Below are 21,088 nucleotides of genomic sequence, written 5' to 3' on the forward strand. Positions count from 1 at the left end.
TAACTGCTGTTTAGTATTAGTATTATTTTTACATGTCCGTTTTCTCTCTAGCTCGGACCAAGATTGACCTGGTTTCAGACAAAAAATATGACAAGTACATTGAAACATAGTACGATGCAAAAAATGTACAATAAAATACAATTGAACGATAATTAAGACTAGTATTAAAGGAGCACTATGGAACTTTTCTGGTGGCCACTTGGAGCAGTAAAAGTGCCAGTTTCTCATTATTTTTGAGCAATATAAACAAATGAAATGAATACTAGAGAGATATGTTTAACGCCATACTGTGGAAGTATTTGAACACCATGTGATTTTGCAAGTTCTCCCACCGAGAAATGATGGCGGGGTTTGAAAGGTTCATCCAAGGTGCATTTCCTCTGAGAGACAAAAAACCTGGAAATCGCATTGTATGATTTCTAAGTGAGAGAACTTACAACATCGCAGGCTGTTCAAATACTTATTTTCCTCTCTGTATCTCATGAATTGTCCTTAAAAATGGGACTTGAATCAAACCTAACAGAGTTGTGCAATGATTTGATGATTCCTGTGTCGCCGGGACGCTAAGAAGAGTCTCTTTGGCTTTGTTTGCTCCAAATGAAAATAGGTCCTTTGTGTCCTTGTGCAAAAATCTACAAATCTGCTCAGGGGAAAGTCAGCTCTTTTGTCAAATGTCATGTACTGAAAATAAATAAAAAAATACTTGTAAAATGATGCAGATGTATGTTACATAATCTATAACGAACAGATTCTAAGTAGTGCTCCAGACACTCGGCTGACTTCTGGTTTTACGTCACTCGGCTTGGATAGACCAGTTTCCAGATGCCATCTAATGTAATGTTGTGAATATTATACTTTATACTGGAGCCCTGTGTTATGTGAAGTACTGTACTTGAATATATAAGAATACTTGCTGCAAAAACTAATTTAAATTGCTCGCGACCCCAAACAGGAGCAAGCGGTAGAAAATTAATGAAAAAATTCAATGTGGGTTTTTGTTAATACGGCCAACAAACTTAAATTGTGTTTAGGATGTCGGGATGAAAGATTTTCAAATGATAGATATTATGAAATATGAAAAGTAATAATATGATTTAATTATTTTTTTTTTAATCAAAAGGTTTATTGCTTGTATTTTGGGTCTCTGTGTGTCTCTGTGTGTGCAGTGTCTGGATGCCAGCAGGCCGTGGCTGTGCTTCTGGATCCTCCACAGTCTGGAGCTGCTCGAGGAGCCGATTCCCTCCAACGTGGCCTCAGAGTAAGTCACTTCATTCAAATGCACAGGTTTCACAAGATGGAAACAAATTCTACTTATGTAACTTTTCTGAAGGGTAGTCCTTTATTGCAGAGGGGACGCCAACACTTATGTAAGGGCTACTTTTCTGCTGTATAACCTCTCAATTAGTTTTCTCTTGGGTCAGAAAATCTCAAAACTACAGCACATGCTTACTGTTAGTAGAAAAAGCTTCAGTTGTAGTCATCTGGACTCAGTTAGAAAAAAATAGACGTTTCGACTCTCATCCAAGAGTCATTGTCAATAAAAGAATTTAGATCGAGAACTCCGATATTAATACTGTTCTGTGGTAAGACCCGCCCATTGGGCGGAGCCTTCCTGAAGTAGCAAGAGTTGTTTGTTTCAACAGAAACTCCCCCTTGTATCTACCGAGCTAGCCTATTCAGAATTTTAATGGGCTATTAGAATCCTCTTTGTCTTTGTGAGACCCTGGCTCAACCACCCTGAGTACCGGATTAGCATCTAAATGTCCTTGTCCTGGTCCTCTACCTTTCCAGGGGTTCAGTATACCATTATAGATACCAGGGAGATTGAATCTTAGCCCTCCATTTCTGTTTAAAGAAGGTCTTTCTTTTTTTTAACAAAAATAGCTTCCTTGACTCCTCTTTCAAACCATCTTTTCTCCCTGCTTAAAACCTTCACCTCACCGTCTTCAAACGAGTGATTAGAGGCTTCAAGATGGAGATGCACGGCACTCTGAGGTCCTGAACTTGTATTTCTTTTGTGCTGATAGAGCCTCTTGTGTAGAGGCTGTTTCGTCTCACCTATGTACCGTTCTTTACAGCTTTCTTCACTGCATTGGATCGAGTAAACTACATTGCTCTGTTTTTGAGTCGGCAACTTGTCCTTAGGATGAACCAGTTTTTGTCTTAAAGTGTTTCCTGGTTTAAAATAAACAGGGACTTCATGTTGTCTAAAAATTCTCTGCAGTTTTTCCGACAGGCCAGACACATAAGGGATAGAAACACCCTTCCTTCTCTGTTCAGTTTCCCTTTTGTCCTGCTTCTTGGTTCTCTTCACTCTGTTGAGAGCCCAAGCGGGGTAACCACAGGCTGAGAGGGCATTTCGGTTATGTTTTTCCTCTTTCTTCTTGCCCTCTGAGCTGGTGGGCACACCTTGAGCTCTGTGTTGTAAGGTTCTGATCACTCCCAGCTTGTGCTGTAGTGGGTGGTTGGAACCAAAGAGCAGATACTGGTCCGTGTGTGTAGGTTTCCTATATACTTCTATTTGGAGTTTCCCGTCCTCTCCTCTGATCGTGGAACAATCAAGAAAGGCCAAGCGATTCTCCTTAGCGTCTTCTCTTGTAAACCTGATATGTGGGTCCACAGCATTGATGTGATCAGAGAAGGTTTCCAGTGGGGAATTCGGAACATCATGTGGAAAACACGCACAACTTTGTGGATAAAGTGAAACATCTCCAACTGGACCCAGATGACCTCATGGTTTCATATGATGTTGTGTCCTTGTTCACCTGCATCCCGACCTCTGATGCAGTAGCAGCAGTGAGGATCAGACTGCAGGAAGACACCATCCTACAGGAAAGGACCAAACTGACACCTGAACACATATGCGAACTGTTGGACATCTGTCTGAACACCACTTACTTTCAATTCCGGGGACAATTTTACAGACAGATTCATGGCTGTGCCATGGGCTCGCCCGTCTCTCCCATAGTGGCCAACCTGTACATGGAGCACTTTGAGAAGAAGGCACTGGCCTCATTCTCAGGCATAGCCCCAAAACTGTGGCTTCGCTATGTCGATGATACGTTTGTAACAATCAAGAAACAAGAGCTGGAAACCTTCTCTGATCACATTGTAGGGGAATGGAGATGGACATTCCACGGCCAGATAACAGAAAATCTCTCTTTGAACATTGGGGGGGTTTCGTTCTCCCTGTCTCCCTCACCGCAGGGGAGCCGCTGTGACTTTTCTGATAACAGATCTTCTTCTCCCCACAGTCTTACAGGAAGACGCCCCGATGAAAACTATGTTTTATGTGATTATGCCATGAATGTTTGTCCGAATCAACTCCCTACACCGCATGTTTCACCTTGTGTTACGTATTTTTACACTGTTTAAGGTTTTATATTCCCAATGCTTTAACTCGAGCGCCCATCACAGGTGAAAGAAGATGTAAAATGTGTCTACCTCAAGAAATAATGTGCACAAACTGCCAAAAGTGTTTAACGTGTAAATGTTAAAACAGGGTTCAATGTTTTTGCCATTATTATTTACGTTACTCCAGTTTTATTTTCTCGGTCAGGAAAATGTTAAACAGGAAGTTTTCGCAGTAGCGCCCGCCCCTTTCGCTCCCAGCATGCCCTGCGGGCCAGGTATCAAAAGGACGCTCCAAGCTAGAAACGCGCTTGTTCTCTAGTTCTCTTCTCTTGTTCTCTTCTTCTCATCCCCTTTGTCTTCTCTCTGGGAAGCCGTCTCCACGGACGGGCCTTTCACTTTTCCTTTGTCTCAACAAAATCCGTCCGTCACGTGGTCGACAAGGCCATGCCAGCCCTGGACTCTGAAACCACCTGAAACCACCTGGAACTACCTGGAACTACCTGGAACTACCTGGAACTACGCTTAAGCGCTAAACCGGACAGAGACTTTCTTTGCTACTTCGTTTCTTTTCTTTTTGAAGTAATCTACGCCGTTTACGTGGATCAGCGCTACGTCCTCATCTGAGTAAAGGCCGCGTGAGGAGCTAACACGCCGCTAAAGCGTTCTACCGCTAAGGAACTCCTGGATATCGCCTCCGTTGCCACCGGCGCCAAGGACCTTACAGCACGTCGCAGCACACCGCTCCACGCGACGCCTCGCTACCCGACCGCCGTCAGCTTCACGAACCTTCGCCGCCACACCGCTCCACGCGACGCCTCGTCACGGACCTCGTCCACGGACAAGGACCAGTCGGACCGAGTCTCTACAGAACCGTAAGCCGAGTTCAGAGTGCGGTCTTTGTGGCGTGATTTGGGTAGAGCTCAGCTGTTCCTCCTCCCTTTAGCTTCTCACTTTCCCTCTTTTTGATATAGATTAGCATAGACACGTTTGGTTATCAAAGGCAAAACCCTGGTTTAACATTATCTGCATGAAATCTGCTGTTAAATCTGATATAACGTCACCTGTGATTTACCTGTGCGCATTTCTGCTCCGGTGTTTTGATTACCCTTTTGATAAATAAACTACACGAAAGAGTTATTGACTTTTGTTTGTTTGATTAGACTATGTGTAAGTCCCTGAATCGTGAAACACCCTTCAGACTTTTTTTAACGAGCGCGATTAAGGACCATATCTTAGCTCTTTGGGTTTAACCCTGGTGCCCCGTCTTGTCTCGTTTCTGCTAAGAAATCTTCCTTAATCATAAACTGAATACATGTAGTTTGAGACCCTACAACATCAATGCTGTGGACCCACATATCAGGTTTACAAGAGAAGACGCTAAGGAGAATCGCTTGGCCTTTCTTGATTGTTCCACGATCAGAGGAGAGGACGGGAAACTCCAAATAGAAGTATATAGGAAACCTACACACACGGACCAGTATCTGCTCTTTGGTTCCAACCACCCACTACAGCACAAGCTGGGTGTGATCAGAACCTTACAACACAGAGCTCAAGGTGTGCCCACCAGCTCAGAGGGCAAGAAGAAAGAGGAAAAACATGTCCGAAATGCCCTCTCAGCCTGTGGTTACCCCGCTTGGGCTCTCAACAGAGTGAAGAGAACCAAGAAGCAAGACAAAAGGGAAACTGAACAGAGAAGGAAGGGTGTTTCTATCCCTTATGTGTCTGGCCTGTCGGAAAAACTGCAGAGATTTTTTAGACAACATGAAGTCCCTGTTTATTTTAAACCAGGAAACACTTTAAGACAAAAACTGGTTCATCCTAAGGACAAGTTGCCGACTCAAAAACAGAGCAATGTAGTTTACTCGATCCAATGCAGTGAAGAAAGCTGTAAAGAACGTTACATAGGTGAGACGAAACAGCCTCTACACAAGAGGCTTTATCAGCACAGAAGAAATACAAGTTCAGGACCTCAGAGTGCCGTGCATCTCCATCTTGAAGCCTCTAATCACTCGTTTGAAGACGGTGAGGTGAAGGTTTTAAGCAGGGAGAAAAGATGGTTTGAAAGAGGAGTCAAGGAAGCTATTTTTGTTAAAAAAGAAAGACCTTCTTTAAACAGAAATGGAGGGCTAAGATTCAATCTCCCTGGTATCTATAATGGTATACTGAACCCCTGGAAAGGTAGAGGACCAGGACCAGGACATTTAGATGCTAATCCGGTACTCAGGGTGGTTGAGCCAGGGTCTCACAAAGACAAAGAGGATTCTAATAGCCCATTAAAATTCTGAATAGGCTAGCTCGGTAGATACAAGGGGGGAGTTTCTGTTGAAACAAACAACTCCTTCTACTTCAGGAAGGCTCCGCCCAATGGGCGGGTCTTACCACAGAACAGTATTAATATCGGAGTTCTCGATCTAAATTCTTTTATTGACAATGACTCTTGGATGAGAGTCGAAACGTCTATTTTTTCTAACTGAGTCCAGATGACTACAACTGAAGCTTTTTTTACGCCGACATGCTTACTGTTAAGCTATATCTATTAAAAAACATCACAAAACAGACAATGTAGGAGGAGGAAAGAAGGGGAGCACAGTGTGGTAGAACTACACCGAATGCACTATAAACAATATGAGAGTGAAACGTACATGTCCCAGATTTGTTTTTTGCGCTCCTGTTTTTACTGCGCGGCACACTTTGTAATGTTGGTGTAGTCGTCTATAATTAAAAGATGGAAGCTTGTGAGTTGTGCAGAGTGGGTTTGCATTTGTGCTAAATGATAATAGATGATGACTTGCTCAGGCTGGATCTGAGGCTGCTCCAGAGGGAGAACTGCGACACCAGCTGCTGTATTTGTCATGCACATGCAACATCATACGAGAGTTCTGCCCACAGAGGAGAGCCAGGCTTACTGTCTGTGCAATAATGGCCATGTCTTTAGAAAGTTACAAAGTAGGTCATTTTAAAATAACTACATGCACGCCACAGAAGTGAATGGTCTTTGTATTATTAATTTATTGGGGATTTCTTTGTTAAATATTGATACTAAATGAGAAATGTGTAACATGGAGTATACGCCACCTGCTTCTCTCCATGAAGATATTGATGCTTTACCTGAAATGTTCCATAGTATGGCTTTAAAACCTGTATCAACAACATTGATACAGGAATGTATTCTTAGGTTTTAAGCAATAGCAACAGCCCTCCCTTGTTATGCAAATCAAAACTAAATATGGTTTATTTTGAATGGGGAAAGGTGGTCAGAAAGGTTCCTGGTAGCTACTGTAGTTTGGTTCAAAGGATTTGCTGTGACTGATATTATAAAGTAATAAAAAGTGTAGGAACAGGGATATAAAGATCATAGACAGGGTTAAAGCTAGGATCGGGAAATGGTTAAAGTGGTTAGGGTTTGGTTAAGATTAACCAGGGTTAGATTGTCTGCAGTGCTCTGGACCTGGTAAATGGTCACATTTATACAGCGCTTTTCTACCTTCAAGGCACTCAAAGGAGCCTCTCACACACCATTGTACGCAGACCCTTGGGGCGAGGCGGGTTACTTGTCTCACCCACGGACACAACAGTATTTACCTTTGAGATCTGGAATTGCCAACCTGTGGGTCAAGGGATCTGACCGTTCAACCAAAGATTAAGGGTTTATGTCGAGAGTGGAATTTGAAACGCTGAACTTTGGATCAAAGGACGAGCACTCTACAAACTGAGCTTTTTGTAGACGACTAGTCAAACAATAGATTATGTTGTAAATCAAGGTTTTTCAAATATGTAAAAATATGTTGCAGTTGTCTTCATTCATACTTGCAGAGAAAGCTTCTGTCCCTGCACAGTATTTAGAAATTATATATTTAAGGTGCACCACGTAGCTGTGATTGTGATTGTTGTGCCAGGAGTATTCCACGGTAGTACAATAAACCTTTCTGTATTGGCTTCTAGTCAATCTTCGCTGAAAAACTGCTTAGGAGCCATCCTTTGGGTGTCCGTTTCTTGACTCACACAAAATCCTCACGAACGTTTATTTCTTTTATTTTGCACAATCAAAAGACGCTGCGATATGCGCGGTCAAAGACCGTGTCGGTCACCCTCTGACTTCCATCTCGACCCGTCTCACCTGTTCCCATTTTACCAATTAAGTTTGGCCTACTTCTCTGGCCCCGCCCTCTCCCGCTCTATACTGAAGCATGACATAAATTATACATTTACCTTAAGGATTAGACTTTGTTAATAATTAGAAAATTAGGAAGTTATACTAAAGATTCAGATTGTAATTACATTAATTTAATACTTCCACACAGAAATGTCAAAGTGTCGATGAATAGTCAGTTACATTACCAACCATAGAGCATTTTTGCTAGTCAATAAGATTTGGAGTTAAACGTGTGCATTCACTTTAAACATTTGTTCATTTTGAGTTATTTTGTCGTGCTGTGGACCAGTTGGTGTTTTAGTTCATCGCTTGATTAAATCACTATCACCTTTCCAAACCAACAGTAGAGCCACATCTCTGAACCAGAGCCACCCCGACAGACTGTGCACCCACGCTCCCATTGTGAGCGCCAGTCGTGCCAACTCACCGGCTGGCACTCAAAAACAGGGCCTCCAAATCTGTGCTGCAACACAATTGAAGAGTTCTACGGATCTATGGAGCTGTTTGACAAGTCCTGCTTTAGTCCTGCTTTAGGACCTGGTTAAGAACTGGCTTGGATTTGAGTCCTGAAATCAATTATCTGCCAATACAGTTGATGATGTACTGATAATAATTCATTTTACAATATGTTTTGTTTCTTTGTATTGTGCATCACTAATAATGATATTTACCACACATACTATCCCATCAAAGTAAGTAAATCATGAAAACCCATGTGCACTTTAATGACTCTAAAACTCATGCCAATTTTAACACACAGTAGGAGTTCAAAAGTATAAATCTGATACTAATCGATACTATAACTATTATCAAAATGTGTTTACTAAAAAAACAACCATTAACAGGACAAAAACTATCATTTTATGGATGGGCAAACAGACCTGGGGTGTTCATCAATATTTGTGAATACCATTTGCAAAAGTGAACAAATTTACCTGCGAAGATCAGCCTCAAACCCCAGAAGGGCGACCGCCTCAGACTGAGATAAACTATCTTAACTTTTTCCACTGTTGGATGGATCAATTCATCACACAAACTGTCATTCTTTTTTTGGAATTGACTGTAGTTCTAACTAACGTCTAATCATTTGAAGCATGAACAGAGCCTTAGCTACAAACACAGACTTAGTTTTTAAGTCCGTTTGTTGAAACTTGGAGCTGCTGTTGCTTCACTTTTCCTCTGTACATGCTCAGTTAGGTTCCCCCACATCTTTATTCATTTCAGCGTTATGATTTGGTTGGAGGCTGTCTTGTCCTCTTAAACAAGCTGCTGACCAATCTTAAAAACTCATGTTAGAGAGCGGAGCATGAACCGGCCTCTGAACACGGTTACAGACTGAGCAGCTGTGGGAGAAGAAGAGCCAAGCTTCCCGTAGTACTGCTCTGGGACCTGTAGAGGCCACTAAAAGACACCGTGACTTCCGAAGCTTCAGCAGCAGAAGTGAGGGGAAATCAGGCTCATTTGGATACATTTTGTCGCAATTTAAATATAGTTGTGACACAGTCATTTTACATTTTATTGGTCAATCATTAGTGGCCTTGAATCCCCCATCATGGTTTCTATCAGATCTTGTATAAGACCACCATGTTTGATAAGGGATGTACTGTTATTTTGTTTTAAATCTCAATCTATTGCCTAAAACCTTAACGGGAAAAAAGAGCATATTTAATTATCATCAAATCATTGTGGTATCGAAAACTCCTTAGTATCAAAATTGAGTATATTTAGTATCGTGATCACACAGACTGTGACATTATTAAATCAAATACGCAAAAGGTATATTAATTATCAATCTAGAACCTCTTTTTTACCTTTTATCCGGTTAAAATTCCTAATTAACATCTTAATTTACATATAGATAATTAGTGAGATAAGTGAGAATTAGATAGTGGAATACTAAAATAATCGTTAGTTACAGCCCACACTTGTGAATATCTCGGTTGCTTTAGCTTGATGATAAATACACAGGCATACAGCACAACAGTTCGTATCTTGCTTCCTGTCCCTACAGCGTGTGTCACTTCCTGGCCCGCTGTCAGAGTCCGAGCGGGGGCTTCTCTGGAGGTCCAGGACAACACGCCCACCTCGCCCCCACCTACGCTGCTGTCAACGCCCTGTGCATCATCGGGACAGAGGAGGCCTACAGCATCATAAACAGGTAACATTGACTGCGCTCACATCAAGTACTACTGTGATGTAACGTGTATTCATTCTCTCTGTTCCGGAATATTCCACTGCTGGTTTCAAACATCCACTTGAGCTTGTCTGTGAGGCAGTCGTATTGCTTTTTACAAACCTCCTCGCCTTCTGATATTGAAGATGTAATCTCAGAGAAAAACAAACCGATCTGTTCACATTTCTACCTCGCGTTGACTTTATTATTCAACCACAAATGCAAAAAACAACGGCTAACCTGTAATATACATGTTTTTCACTTCTGAGTCAGCACAGTTTTAAAACCTAGGATGAGACAAGTTATGTTTAAGATAAATTAGGTATTTTGAACTCGGAACAAGTTTATGATCTGAAAATAAGTATAGTTATAATCTCCACAAAACCCGAGCTTTAGAAAGCTGTAGGGCTCTGTCAGTCGAACAGGAGTAGTTTGTTTTAAATTGCGCTCTATGGGGAAATTGCTTTCTGGACTGTAGAGGATTTATCGCTGCTGTGAAACTGGACTCGCCACTAGTCTTAACTCACAACTAGCAATGTATTTTATTAGATCCATGCTCTAGGGATGTCACAGTATCCAATTTTAGTGTCACGTAATATTATTGTGTGAAGAAGAATCACAATTATAGACATGTTCGTCCCAAAAGATCTGTAAAAAACGTGATCTTTTCATAATTCAAAACAACAGTGATATTCACGTTGCTGCTGCAGAACAAAGACAAAAGATTCAAATGGAATATGAACCATTTCTCCATTAAGCAGCAACACTCTGCCTTTATCACCCTCAAACACCTCTTATCTCAGCGCTGCAATCAAAATCTCATGAGGAATGAAGAAATGTACATTGTGGAAAATATGGTATAAACAACAACTCAGTTCTTCCAATGATGTTTGTTTTGTAATATTTTGCTATGGTTATGTCATTGTGCTGGGTTAAGTTAAAATTGTCCAAATTAGTAGCAATAAGTTTGATTTAGCCCCACCTCCGTGGCCAGATAAAAAGACACTGCAAACCTTTCTCCCTCTCTATTCCTGCTGGACCTTCGACACCAAATACTCCTGGTCGGTGACCTCCAGGTGCCCCTCCCACATCGGGGAGTGTGGTCTCCTTTATCTGAAACTTCAGCCTGCATTCAGGCAATGCCAAAGTTGTCATTTACACCTTGAACAAACTACAGTGCCTCACCTCAAGTATCACCAGCTCAAGTTTATACTTTTTAAACAGAATATATTGAATTTCGCTTCTAAAATGGTCATATTAGACCTGAATAATCACAATTACAGATCAATGGAATAATATTGACATCCCTAGATGCCACTGAAGCAGTAGATCTTCACTCTCAGAGTCTATTTTCATTTTTTATTGACAAAAAGATTTATTGAATTATACCAGATTTAATCCGCTGCAGCTAGATGTGCATGTCATTATTATTTCATTTGAGCGAATGCAATCAAGCACATAGATGTAAACCTGTTTTTGTTTTTTACATTCTTAATTTAAGTACAAAAGCTGTGCTCATGTCACACACACCGCTCTTCTGTCCGTTTATCCACTTCTCTCTCTCTGTGTTTGTCTCCAGGGAAAAGCTGTTGGATTTTCTATGGTCAGTGAAGCAGCCAGATGGTTCATTTGTGATGCATATCGGAGGAGAGGTGGACGTCAGGTAAGGACACACATTTAATAAAAAATCATATTAAAATTGCTCAAATTTGAACCCCCAATAAATATGTTTTAACTGAAGAAGTACCATAGTGTATCTCAAACTAAATCACTTATTGTCTCCATGATTGTTCCACTCTTTCACACAAGTCACCATGTGTAATGTAGTGCCTCTGCTACTTTTTCTAAACATTAGATATAGATTAGATATAGAGACATAAAAAACATTACCGGTGGATATATATTATGCATACAGACATCTAAAGTCTGTTTACATCAGATCAAGCAGAGTGAATTTTCCTTCTCTATAACCGCTTCACTTGAGAGTATACGTTCTACTCTCCTGTTGGTTTTGTATTTCTGAATATTTCATATCAAGATTTTGAATTCTCTTTGCTTACATAAAATCCTTCACCCACTGGCATCAAATATTCGTAAAAGTGACGAAAAAACAGGCTGTTCTTAGTTATATAATCATCTAGGAATATTTTGTAAAACATTTCACAAAGAAGAGAAGAAAACAATACAAATATTTCATTATTAGCGCACGTGCTGTCTCGGTAACCTCCTAACATTGACCTACTTAACCGAACATGTAAGTCATTATGAAGTGATTCTTGGTGGAATATGAATCACGAGCGCGTGTTATTTGCAGGAGTGCGTACTGTGCGGCAGCTGTAGCGTCTCTCACAAACGTCACCACGGCAAAGCTGTTTGAGAACACGCCCACCTGGATACTCAGGTACACATTTGTTTATAATACTACTGCATGATAAACACTACAGCAATGTGAACATATGCTGAGTGAGAAAATCAACATGCAAAGAGTGAGATGATGAAGACCAGTCATGAATATCCTTATGTTCATGGTTCAAAATTGATAAATGACTTTGAGCTGAAACGGTTAAGAATGATATGATCAGATTTGCTGTTGAAGTGTAAGATTGCAGATGTGTTGACCTGGTTTATGGTTCATATCGTAGCAATCACTGGCCCTATTTGCATGAAACAAAGATTGGCACAAATTTCAATGTCTTCAAGTTCGACATTTGTGGCTCATTTGTTGATATTTATATCAAACACTGACTCTCCCATAGTTATATTGGCCCCATACATTTTGAAAATATTAGTAATCAAATCCTAGAATGTGAACAATGTCAATAAACTCTCACTGTATGAAATTGTACTGGTTTAGTTTTGTTCAACTGAAATGAGCAAAACAGCTGTGAGAACTACATAGACCATGATCCCTTGCTCCTTTTCTGAGCATTAAAAACATGCTAGAAACTAAGAAAGCACTTTTTTAGCCTTACCGTTTTGCAATATTGCCCCAATAATTACACTCAAGTCTATAAAATAAGTGGCATTTGTACTATCATGAGCTTCTGCAAAAATAGATCTAAAACATATTCTACTGTGAAAATATTGTACTGTGAAAGCTGTATGCCAGAAGCATGTGGTCTTCTATGTAAACGCAACGTAAAACTAACCTGCCTCTGCCAAATTGCCATGTTTTTTTATGTCTGTCCTTTTGACTTCTGCCTAAACTACAATGCTGCGCTGTGATTGGTCAGACCAATTGGTCAGACCAATCACAGCTCAGACTGAACAGCGTGAGCCCAAACAGATGGATTCTCAAGAGTTTGTGAAACAAATGTCATGAGAATTCATCTGACGTGAGCCAGGTTAATGTAAATCCCAAACTGAAATGTTGGTTTTGTTTTGCAGGTGTCAGAATTGGGAGGGCGGGCTGAGTGGGGTCCCGGGTCTGGAGGCTCATGGGGGCTACACTTTCTGTGGCACAGCAGCCATGGTCATACTCGACAAGGAGCACATGCTGGACCTCAAGGCTCTACTGGTAAACGGCAAAACGCTCTTTGACTTTTATTTTGGTGAATTTGGTCCAATTATAAATTGTCTGGTCAGTGTTAGAATAATAGACACAGGCAGATACTCCTCAGGCTTTGTCTAAGCTCTGTGCTCTGGCATTATCCCTGTGCAAACTGCAGATTCAAACAAAAGCAAAGATCTATAAAGCAGAGCCACAGCTGTTGATGTTCTGATAAAACATTGTGAGGGAGCCTTGTAAGCGCAGGCTTGGCTCTTTTATTGATTCACTTTATTTTCAAACCTGATTTCGTTATAATCTACAAGATTAAGAAGAGCTTTTTTGAGAAGGTTTGGTATTTATTAAACCAAACCTATCCATGTACAACTGTACTGTATTACTACAGTGATGAAGTTATGCAGGTAACTTTGTGTTGCATTTTCTGATGCTCATCTCATGAACAACTTTGAGTAGTTTGTAAGTTTGGCCAGAAACAGTGAGGCTTGGTAAGTGATATTTGCACAGGATCTGTCAGTGAGAAGGTTTGCTAGCAGCAGGTGAAGCTCCAGTATTTAGTTGGCAAGTGTAGATCATGTCAGATAGAAACTGTGGACAGTGGTCTTAGTTCAAAGGTCATGGGCTTGAGCTGCGATGAGTAACAGTTGACAATATTCAACAACACTGACCTGCTAAATGTCTTGAACAAGCTTATGTACATTACATAAATGTGTGCTAATGTGTTAATTACAGGATATGTCAGACAGGACCAAACCTAATATGAGTAATTACATTTTCCAGATAAATATTGTGATTCTGATTTGTAATCTATTGCAAAATGTATGAATTCAGTCATTGTGCCGTAACATTATTATTTCATGTATTAACTCTTAACATTAGCATTATTCTCAGTAACATGTGTGTGTCTCAGCGCTGGGTGGTGAGCAGACAGATGCGCTTGGAGGGGGGCTTCCAGGGCCGCTGTAACAAACTGGTGGACGGCTGTTACTCCTTCTGGCAGGCTGGGCTTCTGCCTCTGCTGTACCGGGCCTTCTGCAAAGAAGGTAACGATAACACTCTTAACGCTGTGACGACACATGAAGCACAACACCCACACATTGACCTCTGGGCTTCTCTTTATATACTTCAGAATGATGAGAAATTAGGCCCATTGCAATAGCGATGAACAAATTAAAACCAAATATTATATATTCTGAATGGGAATAAGTCCTAAAAATGTTGAATAAAACAGAAAGCTAAAACCCATGAATAGGGTTGTGTTTGATCATCAGCTTAATTAAAGTTGATTTTAAATGTTCAGTTTCAAACCAGAGTTTGTTTTTCATACCTGACAGTAATGAACCCCACTGAACTAGAAGATTAATCAAAGATGGATGAGATGGAGGATAGAATAAGATTACATATATAGTAGGTCAATAAATACGTTAAATTATCCATTATTGGCATGTTACCACCCACCTATTTTCGCCCTGTGCACAATGGTTGGACATACCAAATAGCATTGCTTATTAAAAGAGGATCTTATGTTCCACATGCAAGTGTGATGCACCATTAGAAAGCTTAGGCCTTCTAGTTTGTTAGATGTGCACATGAACACTGTCAGGGCTTCAGAACTTACACTACAGAGGCCCAAACATAAACAAAACATCCTTTTTTAGTCTCGCTTGAAAATTGTCAATGTGTAATGGTCCTGAGCATGACATACTTCATTGTGTGCATATGCTGTTCACTGTACATGATGTTTATCTTATTGACAACAACTGTGTAAAGTTTCAGATCTCTAGGAACAGGCATTTTGGTGCTGTTGACCTTTTTGTATCAAAAAGTATATTCGGAACAATTGATCCAAATATGTGCCAAACTGTTTTATTACAATTTTAGCTCCTCTATGATCATAAAACATACATTTTGATGTTTTGTAGGCCACTAATACCCATTATAACTGCTAAAAACAATGTATGAGTTTACCCATGAATTTCCCATATAAAGGTAAAAAAAAAAAAAAATTAATTATATTTTTATTTTATTTTTGTATTGATATAATAATACAGATATCTAACAAAATGCGCGTTCAAAAGGCTAATAAAATCAGAAAACGTTATGCGCAAATTCTAGTCCCCTCCTCTCCTCTCCTCCTCTTTACAGCCTAACGGTACGTACAGCCCGCAGACGCCTAAACGCGCCCGATGCAGAATTTGAGCGCGTGTACATTTGAAAGGTTTACGCAGTGGACGCGCGCTCTCGACGCCCCGGCCACTGTACACAGGCGCGTGTACGGCGCGCTCGTGCTCTCTGCGCACATGCGCAGTAGAGGTGTTGTCGCATGAGCAGTGGAGTTGTTGTCGTGGCCTTTCATTGTGTAAAATGGCAGATATCGAGAGCGTTGTTTTCACGTATTTGGTTTTCAAAACCCTCACACGGAGGCGCCGGGCTCGGCGGTGACGTGCCTGGGTACACCAGATACTGCAGAGCCGTGAATACATCATACAGTTCCTTTCTCCCACAAACAGCCACAATCAGTCTTTCGTCTGCCATTGTTGACAAGCAAGGAAAAAGTGGCGCTTCTTGGGGAATTCCACGAGGAATATCGGAAATGCGAGGGGCAATACGTACGCATCAGCTCTGATTGGCTGCTGCGGCGGCTGCTACGCTTCAGCGGCAGAGACCTCAACATATCTGAACGCGTCGCGTAAGCCGCTTTCGTCGCCTCGGCCGGCTCATACGGGCGCTCAAAGCGTCGAGAGCGTAAAAAAACGCACCAATCGCGCCGCTAAAACGAAGAAATCGTTCTGCGGATAACGCACTACGTGCTCGACGCGCGTTTACCATAGACTTTGAATGTAAACTGGACGCTTCGACCGCGGTGGTGTGGAACCCGCTTTACGCAGGAGAATTACAGAGGATTCTGTGTGGATAAGTTCTAAGTCCAGTCCCTCATTCGAAAGCTATTTTTATTGGCTAAAATAACATGTCAATCAAAGTCCGCTAAGTCACTGCTGACGTTAGCTATGTGACTACAAACACGTTAGCTTCGCGCGTCGGAACCGCCGCATTTTTTTCCTCCGGAGGCTGTAGAGAACAAACCCGGTGACAGAAAAATTCGTGGATGGTCTCATTCTGTAGGTAACAGTCTGAGGAAGAGATCAATGCCAAACACCATCTTATAAGTCAAACAGGTCATTTGTTATGGACGGAGAAATGTGCCGGACGAGCGCATTCTTGTCCGGCGAGAAACAAAGAAAAGTTTGTTTACTTGACAATATCTCAATCGGATAACTTCAGGAAAAATACAAGTGGATATTGTTGTTCAATGATTCCTTACGGACAGACTGAGTACAAGGATGTACAGAATTAAAGCCGTTTCGTCCGTCATAAACAGCAAACAGGTAGGACATGCGTTTGTAAAAGTTGAGACTTTCTCACAAACTATTGGCAATTGCTTCTTGGGGCATATTATTCAATGTAAATCAATGACATATTCGTTTTGTTGAGAAAATAAGCTTAAAACGATGTATGGCTTGCTGGTATTGACCACAGAAATAAAAGTGATGATGTAAGAGAATATTTGAGATATGGAAAATGCTTGCCAGCGAGCAGGTGGGTGGTAACAGGTTAATAAATGTAGTATTTCTAGTTACTTTCTAGTTTTGTTGATGTGTGTTCATTGATAGCCGAGTATTTTATATTCTCATTACAAACAGCCATTTACTGGAAAGAACTTAAACTAACAGTGATGAAAAATTCAAAGCAAAGCTGTTCCTACAGCCTTTTTGTAGAACACATATAATAACGTGTGAGTGGTTGTGTTTCAGGAGAGTCTGCTCTGAGTGAGCAGAGGTGGATGTTTGAGCAGCAGGCCCTGCAGGAGTACATCCTCCTGTGCTGCCAGAACCCTGCAGGGGGCCTCGTGGACAAGCCTGGAAAGTCAGTACCACCACCACCATCATGCCATCTGTACCCACAGACACGCGACAGACGCGCGACAGGCACGCGACAGGCGCGCGACAGGCGCGCGACAGGCGCGCGACAGGCGCGCGACAGGCGCGCGACACAGGCGCGCGACACAGGCGCGCGACACAGGCACGCGACACAGGCACGCGACAGACACGCGACACAGACACGCGACACAGGCACGCGACACAGACACGCGACACAGGCACGCGACACAGACACGCGACACAGACACGCGACACAGGCACGCGACACAGACACGCGACAGGCACGCGACACAAACACGCGACACAGACACGCGACACAGACACGCGACACAGACACGCGACAGACACGCGACACAGACACGACACAGACACGCGACAGGCACGCGACACAGACACGCGACACAGACACGCGACACAGACACGCGACACAGACACGCGACAGACACGCGACACAGACACGCGACAGGCACGCGACACAGACACGCGACACAGACACGCGACACAGACACGCGACAGACACGCGACACAGACACGCGACAGGCACGCGACACAGACACGCGACAGGCACGCGACACAGACACGCGACAGACACGCGACACAGACACGCGACAGGCACGCGACACAGACACGACACAGACACGCGACAGACACGCGACAGGCACGCGACACAGACACGCGACAGACACGCGACACAGACACGCGACAGGCACGCGACACAGACACGCGACACAGACACGCGACACAGACACGCGACAGACACGCGACACAGACACGCGACAGGCACGCGACACAGACACGCGACAGGCACGCGACACAGACACGCGACACAGACACGCGACACAGACACGCGACACAGACACGCTACACAGACACGCTACACAGACACGCGACACAGACACGACACAGACACGCGACACAGACACGCGACACAGACACGCGACACAGACACGCGACACAGACACGCGACACAGACACGCTACACAGACACGCGACAGACACGCGACACAGACACGCGACACAGACACGCGACACAGACACGCGACACAGACACGCGACAGGCACGCGACAGGCACGCGACATATTTTCCCATTGAGCCTCATACTCTAACATCCAAGTAATTTAAACACACATGGATTAGTCTTGTTGAATGTATATTCCCTGGGACTTAGAGTTTGAGCAACAATTCATTCCTCTTTTTCCCGCCTGTTCCACTGTTTCTTCTCCCAGAGCCAGAGACTTCTACCACACGTGTTACTGCCTGAGTGGACTGTCCATAGCACAGCACTTTGGAAACCTGCGCTCTCACCACGAGCTCATCCTGGGCAAATACGACAACAGACTGGTGAGGCTCATCTGTCGTTAAGACCTGCTGACATGATATGGTTAATCCAAAGATATGGTTCTACGTCATGAATGAATTGTTAAGTTAAGTCAGGGGTGTCAAACGTAAGGCCCGCGGGCTGATTCCGGCCCCCCAGACATTTTAATTTGGCCTGCAAAACATTTCAAATTTATATTGACTCATTTCTGATCAAAATGTAGTGTTTTTATTCACCAGAACTACAAGTCCCACTGTGCCCCTCAGTGCCTAGTGCCGTCTCGCAGACGACTTGAGCTGAGGGTTATGAGCGGGTAGAGACATGTGGTTTTGGGAAACACGTGGACGAAAGAAAGGAAAAACTATTACAAAACTATTTGGTGTAATCTCTCATTTGTCCTGGACTTACTAAACTATATACCGGTACATCTATTTAAATTTGTATAAAAATGTTTCATTATATATTCAGCCCGCGATTCGCCCTGAGCATTGAAATTCTGTGCGCGGTCTAAAATGAGTTTTACACCTGTGGATTAAGTGTCTGCAGTTCAGTGTTTACTATTGATGGAGTGTTAAAGGGCCTTTGAACCACGAGTGAAGAACATGTTTCAGAATAAACTCGTCCTCTTACTGGATGGCACAGGCACATAATTATGCCATTAAAGGCCCTTTAAGCCCCAAAGCTGAACAACAAATTATAATTATTAATACTACCGGTAAATTAATTTGACTAAAACCTATGAATTGACATTTACAATCACTATTATTTTTCTGCTCAAACCAAAATAATGCAGAATTCTTATTAGTCTCAGTATTGACAGGATAAACTCCAACTGCCAAACTCAATTCTTCAATCAATCAATACATTTGTGGACTCAATTGACAATGTGCTGTTCACTATTGTTTGTGCATTAAACTGTTATCAGTTTATAAACTGTACAAAGAGTGGGCCAAACTGTGGTTTTGACTGTAAGGAGTGTGACTGGTGAGAGGTTTCTGTTCAAGTCACACGCACCAGCCAAAAAATGCATAATAGAGACGGAAAAAAAACATATATAAGTTGCACTGGAAAAAAGAAAGACCTTCTTTAAACAGAAATGGAGGGCTTAGGTTTCATCTTCCTGTTATTTATAATGGGATTCTGAACCCCTGGAAAGGTAAAGGACATTCAGATGCTAATCAGGTACTCAGGGTGGTTGAGCCAGGGTCTCACAAAGACAAAGAGGTTTCTAATAGCCCATTAAGATTCTGAATAGGCTAGCTCGGTAGATACAAGGGGGAGTTTCTGTTGAAACAAACAACTCTTTCTACTTCAGGAAGGCTCCTCCCAATGGGCGGGTCTTACCACAGAACAGTATTAATATCGGAGTTCTCGACCTAAATTCTGTTATTGACAATGACTCTTGGATGAGAGTCGAAACGTCTATTTTTTCAAACTGAGTCCAGATGACTACAACTGAAGCTTTTTCTACTATGGAACACGCCTGGGCGAATGAGGGATTACACCGACAAGTTGCACTGGAGTATAGAATGTGACATATAAGTCACTCCGGAGTATAAATATAAGTCGCAACCCGGCCAAAACTATAAAAACAGGTGCGATTTATAGTCCGGAAAATACGGTAATGTCTTCTGTAACAGTTACAGTAGAGGCCACACCCTCATCATGCTATGTACTCAGAAAAACACACACAAAAATCACCGTGAACCTATTTGTCCCTTTCCTCTCGCCGTAGGCACCAACTCACCCAGTCTACAACATGTGTCCGGACAAAGTGGCCCAAGCCCTTCATCATTTCCTCCAGCTGCCCGTCCCGCAGGACAACAGACCATCGAACACCCCGTCTTCACCCACGCCTCCGCGGTCCTAGTGCCTAAGTATCGAACGGACTCGCTTTAGTGACCTCGGGCAGGAGTTGGAGGCACAGAAATCAGGAAATCCCACGGCTGGAGCTCTCACCGCGCTGCGAGTGCGGGCAGCTCGAAAGAAGCGCCGCACGCCTCATGTTTTTGCTGAAGTAAAGTGAATGATGATGAACCTAGTGAATAAAGCGCTTTAGTACTTTTTATTATGGTGTGGAGCTGGTTTAGTAAAGATTAAATGTGCAGAAAACTGGAAGTGGAAAGTGTGTTGCGTCGATTGATTAGATATACAAAGTAACATGTTGCATATATTTTTGAAACTTGAGAATTCAAATAACTGCTTGAACTATTATAGTCTGTGTTAATCTTAAAGTATAAATTAATATACTTATGTAAGGCCACATGCTTAGACACTTTTTAGTATATTATAGTCCATCTCCAAATGTATTTAGTTGAGACTTGATCAGAAAGGATAAATATTTTTGCCCTATTACTGCTAAAAAACGCAAAAAAAGTGGTCTGAATAAACAACGTGCATGGTAGTGTTACAAGTGTGTATGAGGTTATGATTCTCATTTTGACTTTATTTGGTGTATTTATGAATTATAGTTTTACACCAATCAAGAAGCTATTTGTGGATAAGTTTAAATATCTGTAGAAAATCAAAGTGACATCACACTAAAGACAATCACGCCATCCAAAATGTCTGCACAATTTAATGTTTTTGACCCTCTAAACGTTAATTCAACAAAATAAAGGTGCTCTTTATTTTTATTTTTCATTA

The 21,088-nt window shown here is 42.2% G+C and overlaps 1 protein-coding gene across 1 annotated transcript in view; it reads left to right on the top strand.

Moving 5' to 3' along the window:
• Positions 1-20,485, top strand: part of fntb (farnesyltransferase, CAAX box, subunit beta) — a 32,828-nt gene extending 12,343 nt beyond the window's left edge. The window contains exons 4-12 of the mRNA XM_072445566.1: positions 1,167-1,258; positions 9,519-9,665; positions 11,260-11,343; positions 11,995-12,081; positions 13,068-13,197; positions 14,096-14,228; positions 16,998-17,109; positions 18,351-18,465; positions 20,178-20,485. Coding sequence (XP_072301667.1) covers positions 1,167-1,258; positions 9,519-9,665; positions 11,260-11,343; positions 11,995-12,081; positions 13,068-13,197; positions 14,096-14,228; positions 16,998-17,109; positions 18,351-18,465; positions 20,178-20,312 — 1,035 coding nt within the window. The 3' untranslated portion in view covers positions 20,313-20,485. The remainder of the gene's footprint in view (positions 1-1,166; positions 1,259-9,518; positions 9,666-11,259; positions 11,344-11,994; positions 12,082-13,067; positions 13,198-14,095; positions 14,229-16,997; positions 17,110-18,350; positions 18,466-20,177) is intronic.
• Positions 20,486-21,088: the final 603 nt, after the last annotated feature.

This window comes from Eucyclogobius newberryi, unplaced genomic scaffold, assembly GCF_026437365.1.
Source record: "Eucyclogobius newberryi isolate DKJ021-1_F unplaced genomic scaffold, fEucNew1.0.hap1 SCAF_1, whole genome shotgun sequence".
Classification (NCBI taxonomy): Eukaryota; Metazoa; Chordata; class Actinopteri; order Gobiiformes; family Gobiidae; genus Eucyclogobius; species Eucyclogobius newberryi.